Source organism: Ochotona curzoniae, unplaced genomic scaffold (assembly GCF_017591425.1).
Source record: "Ochotona curzoniae isolate NIBS_2020 unplaced genomic scaffold, NIBS_Ocur_1.0 contig_2688, whole genome shotgun sequence".
NCBI classification, from domain to species: domain Eukaryota; kingdom Metazoa; phylum Chordata; class Mammalia; order Lagomorpha; family Ochotonidae; genus Ochotona; species Ochotona curzoniae.
This window is the reverse complement of record NW_024465553.1, coordinates 9,041,876-9,066,529: the sequence shown is the minus strand read 5'-3', so window position 1 is coordinate 9,066,529 and position 24,654 is coordinate 9,041,876. Positions and strand designations below refer to the sequence as shown.

The following is a 24,654-nucleotide window of genomic DNA, read 5'->3' as shown; positions in this document are numbered from 1 at the left end:
TTCTGTAAATGAATGAACTTCAACGAGAACTGAAGACAGCCCTTTTAGACACATTTGAAAAAGGGCAGTTCATATGTGAACATTGTTTTTCTATCTCCTAGCAAAGCTTGAGGTACCAAAGAATTCTCTGATCCTATAAAGCAGCGCCACAGGCCCCTGGGGACTCCCCACCAAGAGAGAGGAAGACAGGAGCTGAAAGCCCAGCAGTAAACTTCCAAGTCCAAGTGCAAAACCTTTGTCAAAAAAAAAAAAAAAAAAAACTGTGCTGTAAAATACAGCTCTTTTCAGAAAGCAACAAGCGATCCATTCTCTCCTGGAAGTACAAAGCGCATTTCCTCTAACCGCAATGCACGCTTCAGAGGCCGAGTTAATTCAGGAGCATGCAGTCTGCTGGAAGCTCCTCCCCTACCCAGTCATCAGAGCCTGGCCAGCCGTGGGACTGAACATAACCGTCCTGCAATTACCTCCTTGGGGCCCTGGTTCAAAACTCTGAGATGCTCTTCAGTAAGGTCGTGAGTTCTGAACACTATCCTTTCCCTAAAGCAAAAAGTCTGACAGCTATCCTGAACTGATCCGCCACTGCTGAGCTGCCAGTCCCTGGCAGAGAGCCTTTGGTGCCACGCTAGCATGAACAAGCAGACCGCAGCTCATGTGCCCTGCTCCCTAATGCACAGACTCAGTCAACAGGAGCACCTGGAACTTTCAGGAACTTAATTGGACAGAACGAGCTGTTATTTGCTTGACCTGTTCCCAAAGAGAGTTGCATGAAGTAAACATAAAAAGAAATTTTTAAAAAGAATCCTTTTTATATTGATAGATGTAATTCAAAAATGTTTAGAGTGCTACAGAATTACTGCCCTGTTAAAGCAATGCCTTTCAGAGGAACCAGACCAACCTGTGAAAGCTGGTGATAAAGAAAACGTGGGAAGCCATCCACCTGTGAAGCTCATCTTTTTATGCTGATAAAAATGGGAGTGCTGATAAAAGTAGCATTAAATTGATCACTGGAAAGTGTCTTAAAGCTAGAACTTAAACACCATTTCAGTGAACTTGGAATGCAAATAAATACCATATTATTAAATAATAAATAATAATAATAAATAATAAAGCCTCTAGGGTTCAGGAAACTGATTATCTCCCCAATGGGCAAGACTTGCCAGATAATAAATAGTTTTTCATATCGGATGATGCTTTAGAAAAAACTTTACAGAGGCTGGCCTTGTGGCACAGTAGGCTAAGCCTCTGTCTTGTGATGTCAGCATACCATATCAGAGCACTGACTCAAATCCCAGCTTCTAAACTAGCTCCCTGCTCATGTGCCTGGGAGAGCAGTGGATAACAGGCCTTGGCCTCCCACGCAACAAGCATGGATGGAGTCCCAGGCTTCTGTTTGGACCAGTCCTGCCATTGCTGCCATTTGGAGAGTGAACCAGAGGATGGTAGAATATCAATTTCTCTCTCTTTCTCTCTTTCTCTCTCTCTCTCTCTCTCTCTCTCTCTCTCCCCCCCCTTTCAAATAGATAATTGCAAAAGAAAAAAAAGGGAGAGCCAGCATTGTGACAAATGAGTAAAACTATCACCTCTGACAGCATCCCATAGGAGCACCGGTTCATGTTCTGGCTGCCTCACTCACAATCCAGCTTCATGATAACAGCCTAAGAAGAGCAGCGAAAGAAGGCCAAAGTCCCTGCCACCCACATGAAAGACTCATATGAAGCTCCTGGGAGTGAAACAATGGGTAAAACATTTTTTCTCTCTCTCTCCTCTAATTTGCAAATAAGTAAACCTTTAAAAACAAAAAGAAAGAAAGAAAAGAAGAGAAACTTCTTCCACACATTTCTTTTAGGGTTGCACTAACAAGTGAGCTCACTTAATTCTTACTGCCCACATGGTTTGGGAAAGTTGGACAAAGTCTAAACACAAAGTTAGTCTAAATCCGTGAGATTCAGTATCATGAGAAAATTTGAACAAGATACCCAAAGGACTTTACAGAGCCACCGGAGCAAAGTGGTACTCCAGAATAAACATCTCTAATAAATTTCTTTTCCCACAGGGTCTGGTATTTAGTAAATGCTTAATGATGATTGAATATTACTTTATAAGAGTAGCTACTCATGATTGTTGAAACAATGTAGGGTTTTAATCTTTTTCCCTTACATAAATCTATCACCCCTTAATCTGCAGCTTTTTTGCAACTGGATTAAGCAGCTAATCAGTTCTTGACAACTTTTTTAGAGAAAAGTTTTTAAAAGATACAAGTTTTTGCAAGCATCTTCTACAACCTCTCTTTCTTATATGGGAAAATTTCGTGGGTTCATCTTGAGCCTCTTCATAAAAGATTTGAATCCAGATGCAGAAAAAGAAATTTAGAGTAGCTGAAAAGAAGAAAACCGGTATTTACTGAGTGTTCAGTGTACACACTTAGTGTGTGCAAAGCATTCTGCTACATGTTTTCAGAAGAGGCACATGAGGAAAGCGTTATTATCCCAATACACAGGCTGGAGACTAGTTCAGAGTGGGGTGTGGCGTGCTTAAGGTCACAGAGCTGGTAAGTACAGGACCCAGGACGCAAACTCATGCCTTCTGACTCCAATTCTTGAGTCCTTTCAGCAGAAGAGCTTCTGACACACATGGATATTCGCTGATGGTTAGACCACAGATAAGGTCATCACTGAGACCAGTCAGCACACCAAAACAACTGGATTAAACCTGCAGACTTTTATAGGTCTCTCCAAACAAGGCACTAAGCTTTGGAGTGTGGCAGTTTTTGACAGTATGCAACACCTCTCAACTGTTGGTAAGGAATTTACTCCATGCATCAGACTAGAAGCACAGGTCTTAACGGCCACGCAGAAAGAGTACAGATACTCACTCCCTACTGGAAAAGAGGCTATGATGACTGCACTTTTCACTGCATCATGTGGATGCTCCATCTTTTCTTTCCAACAAGAAAAATATGGCTGCAGGAGCTGTTAAAGCAGCAGGTGGGGATGTTTTAAGAATGTCAGAAATCTCAGGGAAAACCAGTAAAATATGAGCGACACAATGAAACAGCTAAAGAGTCTCAAGAGGAAGGGACACTCAAGGCTACCACACCAGCAGGTGTGGGTTGAGGACTGAGTTAAATCCCTGAGACAAACTGCATCTTGATGCTGATGACCTCAAGCACCACGCTTTCAAAACCACAAAAGCAGAACATTGAGGCAACAGGATAAATCCGGAAAAGGGGAAGTGCTTTGGGAGGGCAATGCCAACTGCTTCAGCTCACCAGGAGGCTTGGAGTTCCCCTCCTGTTTTCAACATTGACCAAGATAGGCAAAACGAAGCAAGAAAGTAGAAGAACAGAGCGTGCAAAACATCTACCTGGCAACTACTCTCATGGAGGTAGATCGAACGAGAGTCATTGGCACAGCATAGTCCTATATAAGCCCACTTTTGCAATTTTAGAGATGAGCAAGGAGCCATCTAAATCCAAGCTCAGGCTTCAAAAACATAGTACACCAAGAAAGAGACGTTGCTGATAATGAACTGGCAGAGGGAGGCAGAGCAGGTGCATACGGAAGAATCAGAGGCTATGATCCAATTCAACACTGATAGCATAAGGTTGAAAAATGAAAATCACCTAAAGGCAGGTAAAGACCAGGCCAGTATCAGCTGATCACCTTTGTCTGTCCCCAGGTCTTACCAAACCTCTCATGAAGACACTTCTGAGCCGGGGGAAGTTATCTCTGTAAGGAAAGAGTACAGTAGAACAACTGCGTTAGGCAGGCAAGCTGAGGCAAGAGACACACGCTCAAGTTCTGTTACTTAGTGCTGGGTGACTTTGCACATGTGGATGCAATCTCACAACATTAAGAAGATGATAGTATCAAAGCCCCATAGCCCGGTGTCTGGCCTACACTAAACCCTCTCCACACATGAGCAAGTTACCACCAGACGTCAATACTGAGTGCCAGAGTATTCAGTCCACCTGCTACCAAATCCTACCACACAGATTACAAATCCGAGGCACTTGACAAAGCTCCTCCCACCATACAGAAGTGTAGGGGTAATTTCCAACCGCAAACTAACAAATTCCCAAGAGTGATCTGTGATTCTTATTTACCAGAAAGAAAGAGATTCTCTTAAGCTACCTTAGACAATGTCTAAATGTTACACCCTATCTTAGACATTACTCTATAGTGTTACTGCTGATAGAAAAGGATAAATATACAACTGAAAGGCCATTGAAACCTCCTGCTGATCTCAAAGCAACAAGGAAACATCAGAGAAACACTGGGCCGTCATTAAAGATAAGCTAAAAAATAGAGGAAGATTCCTACATTAGATTAGTCCCTGGAGAGGCAGTCACATCAGAGCTGAGATGGCTGACCTACTGTAGAATAATCTACCTTTATGTCCACTCACCTCCTTCCTTACTTGTGAGAGATTATCTCATTACCACAATATGGAATCTTCAAATTTTCCCTGGAAGGACCCAGCTGAGAGGAAAGCTGCATGCACAGGAATGGAGGTGGCATGCAATATCCAGTTAGAACCACTGGTGGAGACACCAGGACTTGCAGGGCAGATTCAGTCAAGCAACAAGCGCACGACCTTAGAACCTGGTTGGGGGAAGTGGGACAAACAGATTTCTAAACTTCAGTAGTGCTATGGTCCTTGACCAGGATAACAAACTCTGAGAGCCATTGTAGTAGCGTCTGTAGACTTATTTCGCTATCATAGTGTGGCTGGAGATTTGGGCATGCAGTGCGTAGAGGTCAGGGATGTGGCTAAGCAGCCTACAGTGCACAGAACAAATCTCATAACAAAGAATGATCAAGACCAAGAAGTCAGTATTACCAAAGCTAAGCAGTCCTGCAGAAGAGAAAGGGACAAAAGCAAGCAAGAGCCTCTGCCGAAACACTGACATGGGCTGTCATTAAAAGATGTCGCTATGGGGTTGGCATCATGGCTCAACAAACTAACCCTCCACCTTCAAGCACTGGCACCCCGTATGTCCCAGCTGCTCCACTTCCCCTCTAGCTCTCTGCCTGTGGCCTGGGAAAGCAGTGAATGATTCAAGTCATTGGGCCCCTGCACCTACATGAGAGACCGGCACGAAGCTCCTGGCTCCTGGATTCAGACCAGCTCAGCTCTGGCCATTGCAGCCATTTTGGGAGTGCACCAACAGAAGGAAGATCTCTCCCTCTCTCTTTTCTGTTTGTAAATCTGCTTTGACAATAGAAACAAATCTTTTAAAAAAAATGTGCTTTGTGGATGTCACTTTATGTCTCTGTATAGGTCTCCCAAATATACATTTGAGACATCTTATTAGTACTACACAATATCCTGAAACTAATTTGGAAGAGTCCTGGTTGAGAAAGCTTGAAAATATTTCCCTGTTTTGCATTTTAAAGCCATTACCTCTTGCTTCCTCTGGCCTCTTGGGGAAAGTCAAAAAGTGTTTACATTAAAACAAGGCTCTTCTCTCTGATAAAAATAAACTCATTTAGAGTGGCTGTTGTGGCACAGCCCATTAAACCATCACTTGGGACACCTGCCTCCCACACTGGAGGCCAGTTCAAGTCCCAGCTATACCCCAAGGAAGCAGCAGATGATGACATAAGAACTGTGTCATTGCTACCACATGGAAGACACAAAAGTTTCTGGCTCCTGGCTTCAGTCAGCCAGCCCCAGCTGTTGCAGCCATTTATGGAGTAACACAGTAAACAGAAGATCTCTCTCTCTTTTTCTCTATCTTTCACATAAATAAATAAAACCTTTAAGATAAAAAGTCTGTGTTTAACATTCATCTTACTGAGTGATTTACAGGAGTCCATGCAAACACAGGGACATGTGGACACTCTCACAACATTATACATTAACCTTCCATATTACACCTTATTTATACTGCTGAACTGCAGCCCTTTCTTAAATTAAAACTCAGCGAACTCCCATGCCCTCCCTTCCTGCTTATTTGGATGTAAGGTTGGGAGTTGGTTAACATAACACCCTAGTGAACATTTGCACTGTCAACAGACATTGGAAACAGTAGTTGAAACAACACACAGCTAAAAATAATATCTAATTTCTAAAACATAAACTCCTGTCTGCTTGTGATAATAACGAGGCACTGTGACACAGCAAATTAAACTGCTATTTACAATATCAACATACCATATTGGAGTGCCCGTTCAAGTCCAGACTGCTCTGCTTCCGATCCAGCCTCCTGCTAGTGTTCTTGGGAAGGCAGCAGGAGATGGCCTCCTGCCAGCCCCATGGGGGACCGGCATGGAGTTTCTGGCTCCTGGCTTTGGCCTGGCCCACAGGTGCTTGCTGCAGCCACTGGGGGAATGAACCAGTTTTTGGAAGATATCCTCTCTCTCCTCTCTCCCTTTCTCCCTGTTCCTCTCTCTCTGCCCCTAAATCATCACAGCACTGATACTCAGGCACAGTCGGACTCCTTTGGCTCCAAAGCAAATCAATACTTCTTCCATATCCTTGGCAGGAAAGGTCAAAGAAGAAAAACCATGTCACTTGGCTTCTGAGGAAATTTTGGAAAGCCTGCTGGTCAGCTACCAGAGACTGAAGCACAGGTCACAGCAAGAAAGTGGAATCCAATCCAGTCCAAACTTGGACCCCCTTCCTACCGCACCCTAACAGAGACAGCCATCTATCCCAGCCCAAGGGAGAGCCCACAGCAGAGAAGAGGGCATCTTCTCCACTCCAAAAATCTGCCCTGGTACCCGGCGTCAGTCTTCCTGAATCCCCAATAATTATCTTTCCTTGCCGTCTTACCAGACTTCTCTCACAAGCCAGGAAGAAAGATTCTTAGATAACCCAGAAGAAAAGTCTAGATGACCTTAGATTTGGCAATGACTTTTTAGATCTAATATGAATGGCATAATTCATGAAAGAAATAATTGATAAGCTGAACTTCATGAAAATTTAAAACTTCTGCTCTGCAAAAGACGCTGTCAAGATGATGAAAAGACAAGCCATTTCAAAAGATGTATCTAACGAAGGGTTGCTATCCAAAACTACACAAAGGACTTTAAAACACAGTAGTAAGAAAACAAACGCTTCAATTAAACATGGACCTTAACAGATCTATTATCAAAGAAAATAAAGATAAATGGCAACTAGGTAGAATGAATTGCTACATCATACGCCAGTATGGAAGTGCAAGCTAAACCAAGGGAACACCACTGCACACGGATGGCGAACGCTGAGAGCCAGAACAGTGACACCACCAAGTGCTGCCAAGCATGTGCAGCTACAGGAATGTTTCTTCCTTGCTGTGAGAAGACAAAAGGGTAGAGCCACTTTGGAAGACAGGACAGCAGTTCCTCACAAAGTTATTAACACCAGAGATCCAGCTATCCTATGCCTTACTGTTCGGCAGAGTTGAAAACCTATGCCCACCGAATATCCTACGTGTCTCAGCCGTAATGGTCCAAACTAAGCAGGAATCGCAACATGCTTCAGGCGGTGAAAGGGTAAACTGGGGGACACCCAGAAAAATGGATTATCTTTCAGCCATGAAAGAAATGAGCTATCAAACTACACAAGGGCAACCTGGAAACTTAACTTCCTAAGTGACAAAATCCAATCTTTAATTATGCATAATATATGATTTCAAATATATGAATCCTGGGAAAGATAAAACAATGAATAAAGGCAGATAGGTGGCGTCATGTGAACCTGAAACTGCTGCAGAAAGTTCTTTTTCAAAAAAAAAAGAAAGAAAGAAAGAAAGAAATGTTAAAAGTGTCCCTTTTGTCTTCCACGTGACTGGGTGAAAACATGACATTTGGTACTGAGGTAATCATCTTGCAACACTGAGGTGCCAAGCCTGTGGATGAAAGGCCAGCACCTGCCAAGGCGAGCAGGGCAGAAAGAGAACAAAGCAGGCCACCCCCAACACTGTGGAACTGACAGCCTGCTATGGCTTCCGGCTCTATACGAGGTTCACACATGCCCCAGGTCACGCACTGTGAATCAGCAGTAATTGAGGGCATATCGCTCTTCTTGGCCTCGTGTGTCACTATGGGTTTCTGCCGTCAGGGCTCAATCACACAGATGGTCTACACGGTGGACTTGAGATTGAGAACCTTCAGCTGCGAGTCATCACCTTACAAAGGGATGTACTCCTCTGCTCTGCTCTTTGTGATGTAGCAAGGTCAAAGGTCCCTAGGACATGAGATCAGCCATCACACCCATCATTGTGATACCCTATTTAGCAGAGAGTGACCCTACAAGAGGAAAGACATCCCCAAGGGCAGGATCTGGCCACAGGAACCCTGCAATACAGAGAACTTTATGCAGGTGGGGTGGAAAGAAGATCAGAAACAGCCAGAGCACAAGCAGTGTTGGACGCACCCACACCAGATGTGCTGATGGAGCGGCTGTGGGATGTGGACAAAGTCTAGAAAGTGAAGAGTATTCCCACCTGAATTAGAAAATTCAGTCCCACAACCACAGCGAACTAATATTTGCTAAAACTCAAATGTGCTTGGCAGTAAATTCTTTCCCAGACCCAGAGCCCAGTCCAGCTGACACCTTGATTTTGGCCTTGTGACATCCTGAGAAGACAAATATTCAACCTCCAAGCAGGGGATTTGGTCCTATAGCAAAATGACATCATAAATGGGGCTGGGGGCGTTATGCTTCTGTTTTTGTGCTAATTTGCTACATCAGCACTGGAAACTCATACAGCAAGGAAATCCTCTTCATTCAGGCTAAGTTACTAAGCCCTTGTGGCAACAGAGCTATACTTCATTTTCTGGTCAGCTTATCAGCAGGAAAACTGATATTCTGATCACCATCTGACTCCTCAATTGTTTAATTGGTTCTGAGCTCTAAAGAAAAAGTTTAAAATATACATCTTAAAATAGTTATTTGAAAGGTAGAATTAGGGAGAGAGGTTTACTTCCCAGATGGCCTCAATAGGAGCCAGATGGAAGCCAGGAGCCAGGAATTTCATCTGAGTCACCCACGTGGGTTACAGAGCGCCCAAGCACTCCTGCTAAAACCAGAAACCCCTCAGAATACAGTCAGCTAGAAGGGTAGTTAATTTTTTTTAATATCCTTTCCACAACACTCTGCCCAAGAGATGACAGAAAACACAACAGATGAAGAGAAAAGATTAATTACCATTGGTGGGATGAAACAGCTGAAAATGTTCACAGCCACAAGCTTTGTTGGGTCATACCCTTCTCATTTCTCGAAGGTCACTTAAGAGGAACCAGTCCCTTTAATGTAGTTTAAATGAATGGCCAAGAACTGTGACATTTCCTATGAAACTGAACAGGCAGTAAGGAAACTATCACAGGGTCTATGTGTCCTGGGGAAGTGTGCTATGCCCATCCCCCCAAGAACTCAGTCGCCCCTTCAGCAGAGTCCTTCAGGGGACACGCAGGCAAACCAGGAATGTCCTGCCAGTTCAGTCACACTCATCTGTCTCTCCTCTAAGACTCCCAGAACCAGCCGCTTATCAGCAGTAAAATCTTTAAGACTCTGAGCCCCAAGTCTGTTCAATGATCCACATGGAGCAGCTGTAAGAGGTCGAAGTTTAATCTGCCTGGCTCCTAGGGTGAAATCCCTCGGGCTGCACAGGCTCCACACTTGGTAGCAGACGTGGTAAAATGACAGTGACCTCCATCCTCATCTAGAATGAGGTAGCTACAATCCTTTCTTCTACAAGTAAGAGCCTACATAGAAATAAAAACGCCAGGTTGGTCATTTCTCTGTTGGCATTCTCTTCTGCTGGGTTCATTTTTCTCCACCTTAGGGATCCTGAGGCAACAGCTAGGGGGCCACCTCTGAGAGGTCCAAAAAGCTCTTGGAGCCAGGAAAGCTCTCTGGTCAGAAAAGACCCAAACATGTGAGAAACAGAGCTGCTGGGGCAAAGCTGGGCATGCCTATGGGTGCAGCACTTAGCGGGCAGAGCTTGGGGAGCATGCCAGGAAAACTCACACACTCCCAGCTGCTCAGATGGATGCTGAATCCTTCCCTCACTCACAGACACATCCACGGAGGATTTCAGAACATGTGTGGGGAATGGAATGGGAACATAAGCACCCGGAGAGGTAGCAGGTTATAACTCAAGAGCTTGGGTCCCTGCCATTCCTGTAGATTTGGATGGAGTTCCTGCTCCAGGTTTTGACTTGACACAGCCCCAGCTGTGGAGTCAACCAGTAGACAGAAATCTCTCCTTCTCTCTCTCTCATTGTGTCTACACACACACACACACAAACTAACAAATGAAAGGGGGAAGCAAGGGAGGAAGGAAGCAAACAAGCAAGCTAATTTTGGTACTTGAAGTTTAAAATACTTTTTGAAGGTCTTCTTATATGCACAGATTTCAAAAAATTTTACACCAAAATACACGTTTTAACTGTCATTTGCCATAAACTTTTTGAAGTAATCCTATTTTGTATCCAGCCTTGTGCCAAGCTCTTTTCTGTATGTTGCTTTATTATAACCAAAATCTTAGGAAGTAGATCCCTTTTGCAAATGAGTACATGGAGGCAGCTTATCCAAGACTGCTAAGTTTACAATTGCTGGCCTAAAGCCATCAAGAAGGCCCTCTATCTCCTGCTCCTCTCTAACAAAAATGAACAATAGCAAAATGCAAAAATCCCTCAGGTTGGGCATTGGCTGCAGTACTTGAGTTGCCTCCTGAGACACCTGCATCCCACATCCCGGTGCCTAGGACTGACTCCTGGCTCCACTCCCAATATCAGCATCATGTGACTGTGCATCCCATGAGACAGCAAGAGATAGCTCAGGTAGCTAGGTGCCCGCTACCCACATGGGGGACCAAGACTGAGTTCCTGGCTCCTGGCTTCTGGGGCTGTTGCAAGCATTTGGGGAGGAAACTAGCAAATGGGAGATCTCTATCTCTCCATTCCTTTCAAATGAAATAAGTAAATACTAGCTTAAATACTTAAAAATCTTTGAAACTGCTCAATTGGGAAGCTTCCTTGCATTCTTCTACAGAGCAGCGTAAGCAGTGACTTCAGAGATAAACCTGTACTCAAAGTGTGGCAGTTTCTGTGTCAGAGAGGAAAATCACACAATTCCCCCACAATCGCTAGTTTCTGGAAAAGATCTCAAAATGTCATTTTTCGGAACTTGTTCATCATAATGAAGAGCTCTCTGATGAGGTTTTGAAAGGCTTGTGAATGAGGTCACTGCTGGGAAAGAGCAGAACTGGCCTCACACTAGGTGATGTGCCAAATCCCAGTTTGGTGTGAAATCACAAGGATGGATATGAGTCCCTGGGGTAATCACATCCGCTTCACCTGCCTCTCACTGGCAGGCCATCTTTAGGAAATAAGATCCATAAGTGGAGATTTTTGTCTCTTTTTTAGTGAAAATATTCCCAAAAGGGGGAAAAAAACCCCTACTAAGATAGTAATAATCATTAGCACTTTAGTATACAAGAGAATATCAGTATACTTTTGCAGAAAAACACTCAGTAGTAGAAGGAAGGAGAGGAAGGGGCCTTGAGCAGACAGGTGATAAGTCCAGAGCAGTGTCCAGAAAAACTGGCTTCTGGAAGAGGCAGCAGTCTATCTTGAAATACTGTGCTCAGTCGCAATATGGATGGGTTTACCGTACTCTCCTTCACTGTAAACTCAATAAGGAGCCCAGATGAAATATGGGCTCTTCAGAAATTCTGTGCTGATAAGTCTGTACTTAACCCTTTTGTGTTGTGATTCCAGAGACACTACGCTATTACAGGAAACTACTCAGAAAAGGGAAATTAGGCACAGTACCTCTGAACGTCACTGGCCCAAAGAGAAAACACAGCCACAGCGATAAGTTATTCAATAAAAGCAGAAGATACTTCGATGGTGCCTAAACCTGGAACTGTGTCCCAACGGTTAGGGTTCGGGTAGAGCAGTACTCACTCGAAAGACCTTCTCCACTCTTGCAATGCTTTTCCCAAAGATGGTTCCAAGTTGATCTCCAATTCCAGCCAATAAGAAACCAAAGAGTGGAATCCCAAAGATGGCATATAAAATACAAAATATTTTGCCTCCTTCAGTGCTTGGAGCAATATTCCCATACCCTGGTGAGAAATATTAAAAAGAGAGAGAGAGAAAGAGTAGTGAGGTGGCAGAGAAATTAGAGAATGGAACAGGATGTACAGGCATTTCAAAGATTCACACAATCCCCCAGCTCATGAGTTTTAGGGAGTAGCACTTCATTTCAAAGAGCCTAAGTAATTCGTCACATCAGTCTGTTGTTTCCCTTGCTTCTCTTCTTGAAAACAGTTTTGTCTCATGGATGTTAATGCATCTCATGAAGATTGTAGCCACTCATACTTGTATTTCTGGTGGAAAATGGCACAATCCTTGCTGTAGTTTGGGTAAGAGTTGACTCCTAAACACAGGCAGGATGTGAGACTGAGTGGCATAAGATTCTAAGAAGGCGGAAAATTAATGTGATTGTGGTGTTTGGAGGTGGGAACCAGAGGGTTGTCCTTTAGGCCATCAAGAGCATGCCATCAAGGATTGTTTTTAGGAAAGGGGTGTATCAAAGCCTAAGCTTGGGCCCAATCACTCTCTCTCTGACTCCTGGCTCAGAACAAGATCCTTCCTCCACATGTCACTGCACTCCACCATCACCATCTGTACCTTCCTCAAAGGCCAAACTGAGGGGGCCACCCAGTCATGCACTTGAACTTCTTAAGTTGTGATATACACAATCCCCCAGCTCATTTCCTTCTTCAGAAGCTGGTTGCCTCTGCCATCTCACTGTAGTAAATAAGAAACTTAGAGCTCTCTTGTTCTCTCTGCTGGGATTCCCACATCTTCTCTGAATTCCTGCTTCTCCTCCCATCTGCATCTTTTACCAAGGGTAATCAATGCCAAACAAAAGAAATAATTTATTGTCAGATTTATTAAAGTGTATTTCAAATAAGTCTTTGAAAATATAAGACTGTATTCTTAAAAGTTTTGCAATTGCATAAACTATATATAATACACATTGGGCCTATAGGAAAAAAAAAGGTTAATATCATTAGCAAAATTATATAGGTTGAAAGTTTCAAGGGATACTAAATATCTTTCTAACTAGAATTAGCATCCTACATGAACCAGTATCTAGATAGTTCCCTAGCAATTCGCCCAAATTGAAGTGGCTTGTATGGGGTCTTTGAATCCACATGCTGAAGGAGTTTCTGGGCCCATGGATGTGGGAGGTTGGGAATATGGCACACGGTGGTGTTGATGCTTGGTCCACAGGCACTCTCCAACAAGCACGGAGAACTCACTGTCTCTGCTTTGGGAATGAGTCACTGGTTATTTTCCTTTTCAATTTCCTGTTCAGAATCATCCAAACCTCTTATCACAAATTATCTAAATTACAGTTTCCATTTCTTCTGTGAGTATTCTGGCAAGACTTCTTAATCTTGTGTTTCCTTAATTTACCATCATTTGGACATAAATGTGCAAAAACAGCTCTCAGAACTTTTCTCAAGTGCTTTGAGAAACTTGAATAAAATCTTTTCTCCTAACATTTCTTTTCTCTAGAAGAATTCAATTTGCACTAACCTAGCCCTACTGAAAGGGAAATACATATGCTTGTTTATCTTTACTTTATGCAGATTTACAGTGACTCTTGGCAAGTGTTCTCATAACTTGTGGAAATACTGAAGACCATAGCACTGTCTCCTAATTATACGACTCAGGGAAACAAGTTTTCTGAATGTCTCAGAAAGAAATATAAGCACAAACAAAAGCAATCTGGGGGTTAGAGACCACTGAATGGGCATCAGATTAATCCTGACAGGATCACCCCTTCCTTCCTGATAACCACTTTCAGGGCAAGGTGCTGTTCTATGTCACAGAACATGTCCAGTGCCTTTCAAGGAGCAGAGAGAAGATAGAAATTTGAAGCTCATCATGCCACTTGTTGGTTCTTAGATCTATTTAAACTCTCCAAATTCTAGTACTGGGAGGGGCCAAGGAAATGCGGGGTGGGATGGAGGCCACAGAAGTACCAATGCAAAGCAAACAAGCAGTATTAAAAGAATTATTTGTCTCACATTTCTTGAACTAGAACACTCAAATCAAAGTAAAGCAAGGTTCTTAGGTCAGAGCAGTAGTGATGAAATATTCAAGTAAGTTTTCATAGCAATTTTTCCTTGGTGACTCACTTCCTAATTTAAAAAAAAAAGCAATTACCATTCTTGAGCAATGCTATACAGATGCTCCTCATCTCACAATTACATTATGTCCTGATAAACCCTTAATAGATTGAAAACAAGTGAAACACACAGTTCTTGGCCACACAGCTCGCTGAAGAGTAACGGTCGTTTAGCCTTATGATTGCTGCTGTCACCAGATATTACAAGAGTATCCTATCCTGTATCTCTGGCCCAAGAAACAGTGAAATCACAATGTGAAGCGTGGTTTCTACTGATTGTGTATCACATTTACATCATTGTAAAATTGGAAAACTCCTTAGTCGGACCATCATAAATCAGGAATCATCTACATTTTGTGTACAGGTCCAAGAGTGTGTTTATGTCCATGTGAAACACATGGAGAGACTATTTGATCTTCAAACCCATTGCGCTGAGAACAGGCCAGCTCTTACACTAAGGAATGTGGCCCTGAGACAACAGGAGGATCCTTGTAGATTTGGGGCTCTAGTCATAGCAGGCCTATTACCCTGTCTTGTCCATCCTTCCACAATGTTCGTAGAGCTTTTAAGGAAGACGTAACTGTTATATGTAGGCTTTAGAATTAGAGATATCAATTCCTATTCTGCTTCTCCTATTTACTGACTCTCAGATCTTGGCAAGTTACTTAGCCTTTCAGATTCACTCTATGTATAAGATAGGACTATCCTAGGGTTAGTCAAGATTCAAGTTATATGGGAAGCATGACGTATGTGTGAAGATCAAACACATGTGAAGCATGACATCCCATGAGAAGTAGCAATTACCTCCTTGCCCTGTAGCTTCCTGTGGAAGGAATCACTTCTAAACAGTATGTCTCCAGGAAAACTAAACCGTAGGAGAAAAGATATGGCTGATCTGTTTTCCCTGAAGGAAATGCTGTTTTCCAACTGCCACAGGACAAATGAATCAAGTAAGGTTGGCTCAATGATTTGGGTGAGTCTTTGGTTGGACTGGATGTGTGGGAAGTCTCAGGTCAGCAGGGGGCAATGGGAACTGATAAATGAGAGGGAGGAGCAACTGTTTAAAGACCTCACACACTGGCTCAGTTAGTTAATTCTCCCCTCACAAGCACCAGGATCCCAAAGGACACCAGTTCGTGTCCCAGCTGCTCCACTTCCCATCCAGCTCCCTGCTTGTTGCCTGGAAAAGCAGTGGACAATAGTCCAAGGCATTGGGACCTTGTTACCCATGTGGGAGACCTAGAGAAGGTTCTGGCTGCTGGCTCTGACTATTGTGGCCACTTCGGAGTGAACCAGAGGATGCAAGATCTTTGTCTCTTTCTCCTTCTCTCAGTGAACCTGCCTTTCCAAATAAATAAATAAATCTTTATTTTAAAAACACTGATTTTATCAAAGGAAAAGTTCAAAGAATTCTACTACCAACTGACTTCTGGTGATTTAGAGCAGAAGACAGCAGGAAGCCATCCACAACCCAAATAGGGTTTGTAATGAATGAATGGGACCAAAACAGGACTCAGCTCTGTTCATCCCTGGCTAGGAAACAGCTCTTAGTCCTTCACAAAGAGAAAATTACAATTCAAAGAGGACTAATTCCTGTGGAACACACACAGAACCCTCCAGTTGCTATTTATATGGCAAAGTCAAGTTTCTGCCAAAGTGTTCAGGTGTGTGTATTTGGTTAACAGCATGCATTCTAGAACCAGCTTCTTATAAGATGCGTAGCTGTCTTATGTATATTCAATTTGTGCAGTCACACAGGGACACACACCTAGAAGCATCCATTCTTGACTTAAGGCTCTGTTATTGCCATCTCGATGTTTTTAATTTTTTTAAACAACTGAATTTTGTCCTAAGCCCCACTGGCTATGTAGCTGGCCCTAGCAAATAATGTGGGTAGGTTCCATTGCCTCCCAACCATGAGTTATGGACCACATTAGCTTCTCTGGACTTTAGTCTTTTCATAAGTAAAATGAAGCTCACCACAGTACCTACCCCATGTTGTTATTACAGGATTAAATGAGATCATATAAGTGAAGCACAATGATTGAGACATAGGAAAGACTCAGTAAATGTTAACCCCGACTATGAAAGCCATGAGCTATGTATCCCACCCAACAGCTCAGTAAGCACAAACAGCTGCCTCTATACTTTGCTGTATACAACCATGAACCGAGGCTGCCAGCTGACAACAGTCAACAGCTACCACCTAGAATCTGATCAGTGCCATTCTAATGTGGGTAGGGATACGTGTCCCAATCAGTAAATGCCTCAGACTAAAATCTAAGTGCATTTCGTAGCCGTTAGTCAGAATGCAATCATTTGCTACCATGCTGCAAATAACAGTCGATAGGAGCACCTGCATTGTAGGATTGTGCACCATTCGTAGAGTTTAGAAAATCTAGTTTGGAGGACCTACCAGAAGAGTTGATAATCAAGGCAGATGGGGCTTTCTCAGGCCAGAATTCATGAGAAAGGGAACAAGGAGAGGACACTCATTATAAAAACTGAGCAAAGGGGCCAGGATCATGACACAGTGGCTAAAACCATAACCTGTAACATTGGCATCCCATTTGAGCACTAGTTTAAGTCCCAGCTGCTCTACTTCCAATCCAGTTCATTGCTAATGCACCTGAGAGAGCAAGAAGATGACCCAAGTGCCTGGGTCCCTGTTACCCACATGAGAGACCTGATTGAAGTTCCTGGCTTGTAGCTTCAGTTTGGTCTCGGCTCCAGTCACTGTAGTCATTGAAGAATAAACAAGCCTAAGCAGGTCCCTCTTTCTCTCTGTCATTCCCTCTCTCTCTGTAACTCTGCATTTCAAATAAATTAATCTCTTTTTAAAAAAGAAGAAAGACTGAGCAGAGCACGCCCTTCTTTCTCGTGTGGGAATTGGCTTGAACAAGCACCTAGAGGTACCCCCTTTGCTACCCAATCCTCCCTACTCTATCAGCTGGGGATTGGTTCCAGAGCTCTTTGCAAATACCAAAGCCTAAGGATGCTCAAGTCCCTCAGATAATTGAGGTATATTTGCAAATAACTTAACACAATCCTTTCCATCTCTTTATCCATCTCCAGTTATTCACAACACCTAATACAAAGTAAATGCCAGGTGAATAATTGTTCTACTGTGTTTTTTCAATGAGTGATGTTGAGGGGGGAAAACCCATGCTCAGCATAGACACAAGTGTCTTTTTGTTGAGCATTTGTGATTCACAGTTGGTTAAATTCTTGCAAATGAAACCCACAGGTGGAGAACCAGCCATTCAGGTGTATATTTTTTCATCATTTCAGCACAAGAAAGCTTTTTTTAAAAGAAGTGTTTTTTTTTTTAAACTGTCCCTGGGTTTCTGAAGCTCTTTGTAAATCCTGGATATTAGCACCCGCCCAGGCCTATAAAACCATATCATGGAAAAATAAAAACTTGAAGAAATAAAAAATTTAGAAATCTGAAAAAAGAAGTGCTTTGATAACCTCAGATAAAAGGTACCACCGATACCAAGTATGGTACTGCTTTTCAGAAAAGACTCTGGCTGTTTCTAAGAGCTCTGTATACACACTCCAAATAATGACAACATGCTCTGTCTGAAAAGTCTGTAACCTTACACTGCTCGGGAGAGTCTTTCTGGAAAGCAATTTGGCAGGCTTTTAATAGGTCTGTGCCCTTTGACAGAACAATGCCTTGGGAAACTTCCCAAAGAAACAATCAACTCTGAAAATCACACTTCTGAAAATCACACAGATTTTCACTATGGAATTCATATTCCTACAAAAGTAGACACAGCTGAAGCCTCCCAGACATGGGATTTTGGGGTGAAATGCGTATCTGTGAAAACCATCAAAGATTTCAATCTCTCAAAGAATTCTAAAGTTCTAATATTACCACTAACATGGGGAAATATGTACAATATCTCAGTGCAAATTGTATTAACTCAAGTAAGGAGCTAATATTTATAGTTTTCACCGTTAGAGCACAGTCCCTTAGCTCTAACTACTGGACATCCTGTTTTCTAAATGGTGGGAAAGTTCTCAGGAAGAAGCATTGAGCTCCAAATGTCTTAAAACCTTGCTATTATGTGCAATGAATGAATTTACTAGCAAGTAATGGGAAAAACGATTCTTTCCGCATCTCACTATTGTTGCCATTGTTCTACGATTTTCTTTGGAATTCTCTGTCAAACTTTATAAAGACTCTCCATTTTGCAGTTAAAATGTTCAACTTAGCCATACATTAGTTTTCAACTAAGAGAAAAAAGAGAGCAAGAATCAGTGTTCCCCAAATTGAACAGAACAAAATCCCAGCATCCTGTGCCAACATTGCACTGTGGTACTAACCAAACCCCCACGCCACTACAGTGGACTTTTTGGTGTTGAGATTTATTTTCTCTGCATGTTTATTTTGTAGTAGCTTACTCTTTTCACCCAGCTTCCTTCTTATTTTTGGGAAGGGTCTTAATCCTGTGTGTATATGTAACACAGAGTCCTGTCTCCCACTTTAGTGGGAGCAGCACCTCCCACAACCAACCTACATTAACATCCAGGATATATGGTCACTAGGTTGATTTGCCTAACATCTTTTTTAAGATCATCCATCCACAGATTCACTCCTCAGAGAGCCACTACAGCCCATTGTCTGGGCTACACTGAAGTCAGGCTATAGGAATTTCATCCTGGTCTCCCATGTAGATAGCCAAGTAGTAGTGACTCGAACCAGAACCTCTGATACGCAATGCTAGCATCACAAACAGTAGATTAATTTGCTGTGCCACAGGCCTAAGACTTTAAATCAGCAAAACATGGCCCCAAAATGGTGAGGGATGACAGCTGCCATGGCCAGTAGGGTCAGGGACCAGCCCTGGGATCTGAGGTTACCTTACTGGCCCTCCAGGAACTCTGACCTGTAAGTGGGCATACATCAAGGCGTTTCCAGTTGCAGGTAACAGGAAATCCAAAATGGGCTGGCTAAAGCAGGGTGAGAGGTAAGAAGGTGGTTGGGGTGGGAGTAGAAGACTTTTGTAAATAGAAAGACATGAATATTTCTCCCATTAAAAAATTTTTTTTCATGTATTTATTTTCAATTTAGCAACGCAGAGACATTTATCTACTGGTTAACTGCTTATATGTTTATAACAACCATAGTTGGAGCCAAACCCAGGATATAGGAATTCACTCCAGGTCTCCCATGTGAGTAGCAGAGATTTAACTACTTAAGTCATCAACTGCAACCTACCAGGGTGCATATTAGCAGGAAGCTGGGTGAGAAGCAGAAGCATAAAGATTCGAACCATGTGCTCCAACAGGGTGCAGGCTTTGCAAGCAGTATTGTAGCCACTGAGTAAACACGTACCCCAAACATTTACTTTTTAACATCTCATCAGTGTTCAAAGGATATGAGCAGCTCCCCAGTTACCACACCATTTCCTTGCTCTGCTTCTCCACTGGTGGAGAAAGCAACCTTGGGCCAAGCTTCTTAAAGAGTTATCTTCAGTAAGAAAGAAAGAGAAATATTGCATCCTTCCAAACCCAAGCAGAAGCCCAAGAGGTTCTCACTGGCCTTCTACTGCAAATCACACATCCTCTTGGATTAATGACAGTGTCTAGGCCCTGGGATTTTCAGTCTAGACAAGACGATTCCTCCCCCAAGGGCCATGGTTCTCAGTGCAAGGAAGAATAAATGAACAGGGATGTCACACAACAGAAACTGATGACTTCGAGTCATTTGCTCAAACTCAAACATTCCATCATCAACACATCAAAAGGGCAGAAAATATAGCATATCTGACACTATATACTAGACGTGAAAAACACCATTTCACAACCACAGAGTGCTCTGGGAGTCAATAAAGATAGTTACTCAACAAACCAAGTCCCTGGCTTCTTAACAAGCTGACACAATAAATACCACCCATGTGCAATCCAGGGCAGCTAAGACAGACCTCATGCTGTGGACCAGGCACACCACTAATCTAGCCATGTCATAAAACAAACCAAAAACAAAACAAAACTAGGAGTTTCCTGATCTGCCATCTGTAACATACACTAATGTCTCTTGGTTCCAATGCTGGGCATTAAAATCTACCACTGCAGACTTTGCCAGTCTTAATTGTTACACAGTGACTCCTCCTAGAGCGCATGACACTCTACCCCAGCTCAAGAACCACCTGCTAAACACAATGTAACTGGCATTGGTTTTCTCTGAGCTACTACAGAGAAGCACGCAGCTGCTGGAAATCACCTCACAAGCTGTGTGATTCGACTGAGAGCCTTTCTAAATTAGAATGACACACTTCTTTTTCATCCTAAATGTTCTTGTGCATTAGTTAGTCGCCCATAAATTTCTTCGCTGTCTTGCAAGTTAAGTGGAAAAGCAAAAACAAAAGCTGTGGCCCTAAAACCTCTCTTAGGTGTGGATGTTTAGCTTAGTCATTAAGACACACTTGACATACCTGTACCCCATACTGGAGTCCTGAGTTCAAATCCAGGCTCAGCATATCAACACACTGAGAGGCAACAGGTGAGGGCTCAAGCACTCAGGTCCCTTCACCCATGTAGGACACCTGGATTAAGTTTCTGGCTCCCAGATTACACTCGCTAGTAGTTGTGGGAATGTGAGAAGTAAATCATTACATGAGATTTCTACCCCATATACTCAATTTTAACGTGTGTGTGTGTGTGTGTGTGTGTGTGTGCGTGCGCGCGCCTGTGTGTATGTGTAGGTGAGATCCCTCAGTATCCTTACCCTCTGGCACTTGTGCTCACAGAAAGTTTATTTTTTAATTTAATTAATTTATTTTTATTGGAAAGGCAGACATACAGAGAGGGGCAGAGACAGAGAGGAAGATCTTCTGTCTGTTGATTCACTCCCCAAGCAGCCGCAACAGCTGGAGTTTAGCCAACCCGAAGCCAGGAGCCAGGAGCTTCTTCCTGGTCTCCCGTGCAGATGCAGGTCCCAAGGCTTTGGGCTGTCCTCGACTGCTTTCCCAGGCCACAAGCAGGGAGCTAGATCAGAAGCAGGGCTGCTCAGATTAGAACCAGCACCCATATGGGATCCAGGCACATACAAGGCGAGGACCTTAACCACTGCGCTATCACGTCGGGCCCAGAAAGTTTATTCTTTAAGCCAGGGTCAGTGAGGAGAATATCCGGTTCATGGGTTGGTTATGTAAGGCTCACAAATTCATTTGATCTGGTCCTGCCAAGGTAACCACAAGTGGGACTCAAAACACAATAAATCTATGGCAAGCTAATCTTTAAGTTAATCATTTTGCATGGCCTGTGAATGATATAAATATTATAATATTCATTATAAATATTCAGATGGTCTTTGGCAGAAAAAGGTTTCCCACTCCCTATCTTAGCTGTCCATCAGAGAAAACCTCTCCCAGAGGGCAGAGCTGGACCTGAGACAGAGAGCCTTTGTCCAGCCTGAGTGACAACATCTCACTCCCCTCCTGCCTACCATGACTACAGACAGGCAATCCTGAACAAGAATGTTCAACCCAGGGCTGTTTCATTCTGGTCTGGCAGGAAAGAAACCTCAAGCTCATCTGCCGCAGACTAGGAAGCTAATGTGTAGATTCCAGCCTGTGTGTAAGACCAGGAAAACAAAGCGAGATTAGGCAAAAGCCACACAGTAAAACGGAGTCCAGGGGAGGACAAATTTGAAGAGATGTCCTTAATGCAGCAGGTGTAGAATACAGAATGAAAAGGGACAGCAGCAGAGGCCACCCGAATTGATGGCCTTTAGAAAACAGAAGAGGCACGACACAGCAGGGAATGACACAGTGGGCCACACTGGCACAGTGACCTCTGTCTCCTTGGCAGCATAAACGAAGAGTCTTGGGGTGTGCTAATTGGAAGGTTACCCTGCCTCACCTGCTCTCCTCTCCCCACAGAAACATTTGTCAGAGAGCTAGCCCAGAAATAGCCAGCTTCTGTAGGAGCAAAGTATTTTTTCAAAGAAGCTAGTCGAGCATAAACAGAAAGCCTCCGTAAGGAAAAAAAAATGGGAAGAGTAGCTAAGCTTACCAGTGGATCAGACATTCACTAGACAAATGCTTCCCAAAATGGCAAAGAAAAAAAAATTACAACTATGAAATAATTCCTTCTAATGATCTCCACAAACTACAGAGCAGAAATGCAAGAATTGAGAGAAGAAATAGCAAGACGAGTGAAGATCAGATATGACCTAGGAAATTCAGGAAGACAAGAAGAAATCTATTACTGATCAGAAACATGACAATAAAATTAGAAGCAGTGGGCCTGGCATGAGAGCCTACTGATTAAAGTCCTCATCTTGTGTGTGCCGGGATCACATAACGATGCCGGTTCTAATCCCAGCTGCCCCGCTTCCCATCCAGCTCCCTGGGAAAGCAGTCAACGATGACCCAAAACCTTGAGACCCTGCATCCACATGGGAGACCAGAAAGAGCCTCCTGATCTGGTCCAGCTTTCACAGTCACTTGCGGGGTGAATCAGCACACAGAAGATCTCCCTCTCTGTCTCTCCTCCTCTCTGTATCTGATGCTCCAATAAAAATAAATAAATCTTGAAAAACAATTAGAAGGAACACAAGGCACAGTAAGCATTGTGGGAGGACACACACCTATCCAAAAAGAAAAGGATACTTAACATAATGCAAACTAGACCTTTAAAATTACAAGAAGTAGAAGGGAAATGACATAAAACTGAGGCAGAGAGCCAGCACAGTGGCATAGTAAGCTAATCCTGCACTACCAGCATCTCATACAGACATCAGTTCATGTCCCAGCTGCTCCACCTTCAATCTGCTGGAAAAGCAGGGCCTTGGGCCTCAAGATCCACATGGGAGGCCAGGAAGAGACTTTTCACTTTCAGCTTCAGATTAGTTCAGCTCTAGCTATTGCTCCACTTGGGGAGTGAACCAATGGATGCAATCTTTCTCTCTGTCTCTCCTTATCTCTATGTAAAAAATCTGCCTTTCAAACACAATAACATAACTATTTAAAAAAAAAAAAAAAACTGTGACATAAGGCCTGGTGCAGTGGCCTAGCGCCTAAAGTTCTCACCTTGAATGTGCCAGGGTCCCATATGGGCACCAGTTCTAATTCCGGCACCTCCACTTCCCATCCAGCTCCCTGCTTGTGGCCTGGGAAAGCAGTCGAGGACGGCCCAAAGCCTTGGGAACCTGCACCCATGTGGGAGACCAGGAAGAGCTCCTGGCTTTGGATTGGCACAATTCCAGCTGCTGCAGCCACTTGGAGAGTAAATCAATGGACAGAAGAGCTTCCTCTCTGTCTCTCCTCCTCTCTGTATATCTGACTTTGCAATAAAAATAAATAAGTCTTTAAAAAAAATACCTGAGACATAAAACTTATGCAAAAAGTTAGATTGCTGCTGGACTCAGAACCCCAGCCATGGAGAGAATTGCAGGTTCTATGATCTGACCATGGACTGCAAATATCAGAGCTGGGCCTCCTCAATGGATAAGACAGAGCAGTGGACAGCATGTCCAGATGTACAAGGAGGACATAGAGTCTGCAGAGGACAGACACCTGGTACCACAACACAAATTTATCAACGACCCCAGCCAAGTGTTGGCAGTGAATAGCTGGGCAAATGGAGACTCTAAGGTGGATTATGTCAACCAGTGGATTCTGGAGAGATTTCATCGTGCTTGGAGTAGCGAGGTCAGCAGTAATTCAGAACCGTTGAACTATCGAAACCTCTTAAGCATGTCCCACATCGGGGACCCTGGGGTGGTGTCAGGTGGCTAGACCCAGGGTGCAGAGGCATTTGGGAGGCTGGGTGTGGCTTCTCTCCTTATAGCTCCCCTTCCCCCAGATACAGGAAGGAAAAAAAAAAGAGAATATGGAAATGCTGGTCTCATTCATCTTCCTGTATCCCTAAACCCTTATCGCCCTGATTAACTACATAAAAATCATCAGAAAATAAAAACAATTAATGGAAAAAAAGAAGTTAGATTGCATTGCAATTCCTTAAAAAACAAAATCACAAAGCTGAGAAAATACTTCAAGATAATGACCAAAACGTTCCTGCTATGAAAAAGATAGGAGCTGGTGACATTATCAGATAGAAGATGACACACAGGAGCTGCTCTCAAGATCAAAACACTTATAAACGGAAAAACAAAATAGACTGCCATGGGGTATTTAACAGCAGCATAAATGCCAGAAGACAGGGCAGTGGTACCTGCAAGCCTCATTAAAAACAAAAAAAAAAGTGAGTCAATTAAATGGATTTCATTTCCAGCTGGATTCTCTTTTCCCTTTTATAAATGACTTGCAGCAGAAGCCTACCATGTGGAACAACACAAGAATTAAGGAATATTGCCCCCCTGAGCCACTTAATAAGCAAGTGATGATGAGAACCACAGCAAAAGGACTGGAGCTGAATATTGATCAAAGTCAGGGCTACCAGTGAGGCAAGTGCAAGTAGCAAGGAAACAGCCCAGAATACCCAAGGCATACCTCTGTGCTCTCCTTGAAAGGATACAAAACGTAACTGTTGGGC

General features: G+C 43.3%; 1 protein-coding gene across 2 annotated transcripts in view; it reads right to left on the bottom strand.

Moving 5' to 3' along the window:
* The window catches only part of KCNK10 (potassium two pore domain channel subfamily K member 10), a 96,402-nt gene that overhangs the window by 21,131 nt on the left and 50,617 nt on the right, over positions 1 to 24,654 (bottom strand). For both annotated transcript variants that reach the window (XM_040975201.1, XM_040975202.1), the window contains exon 4: positions 11,904 to 12,064. In XM_040975201.1, the coding sequence (XP_040831135.1) occupies positions 11,904 to 12,064 (161 nt within the window). The remainder of the gene's footprint in view (positions 1 to 11,903; positions 12,065 to 24,654) is intronic.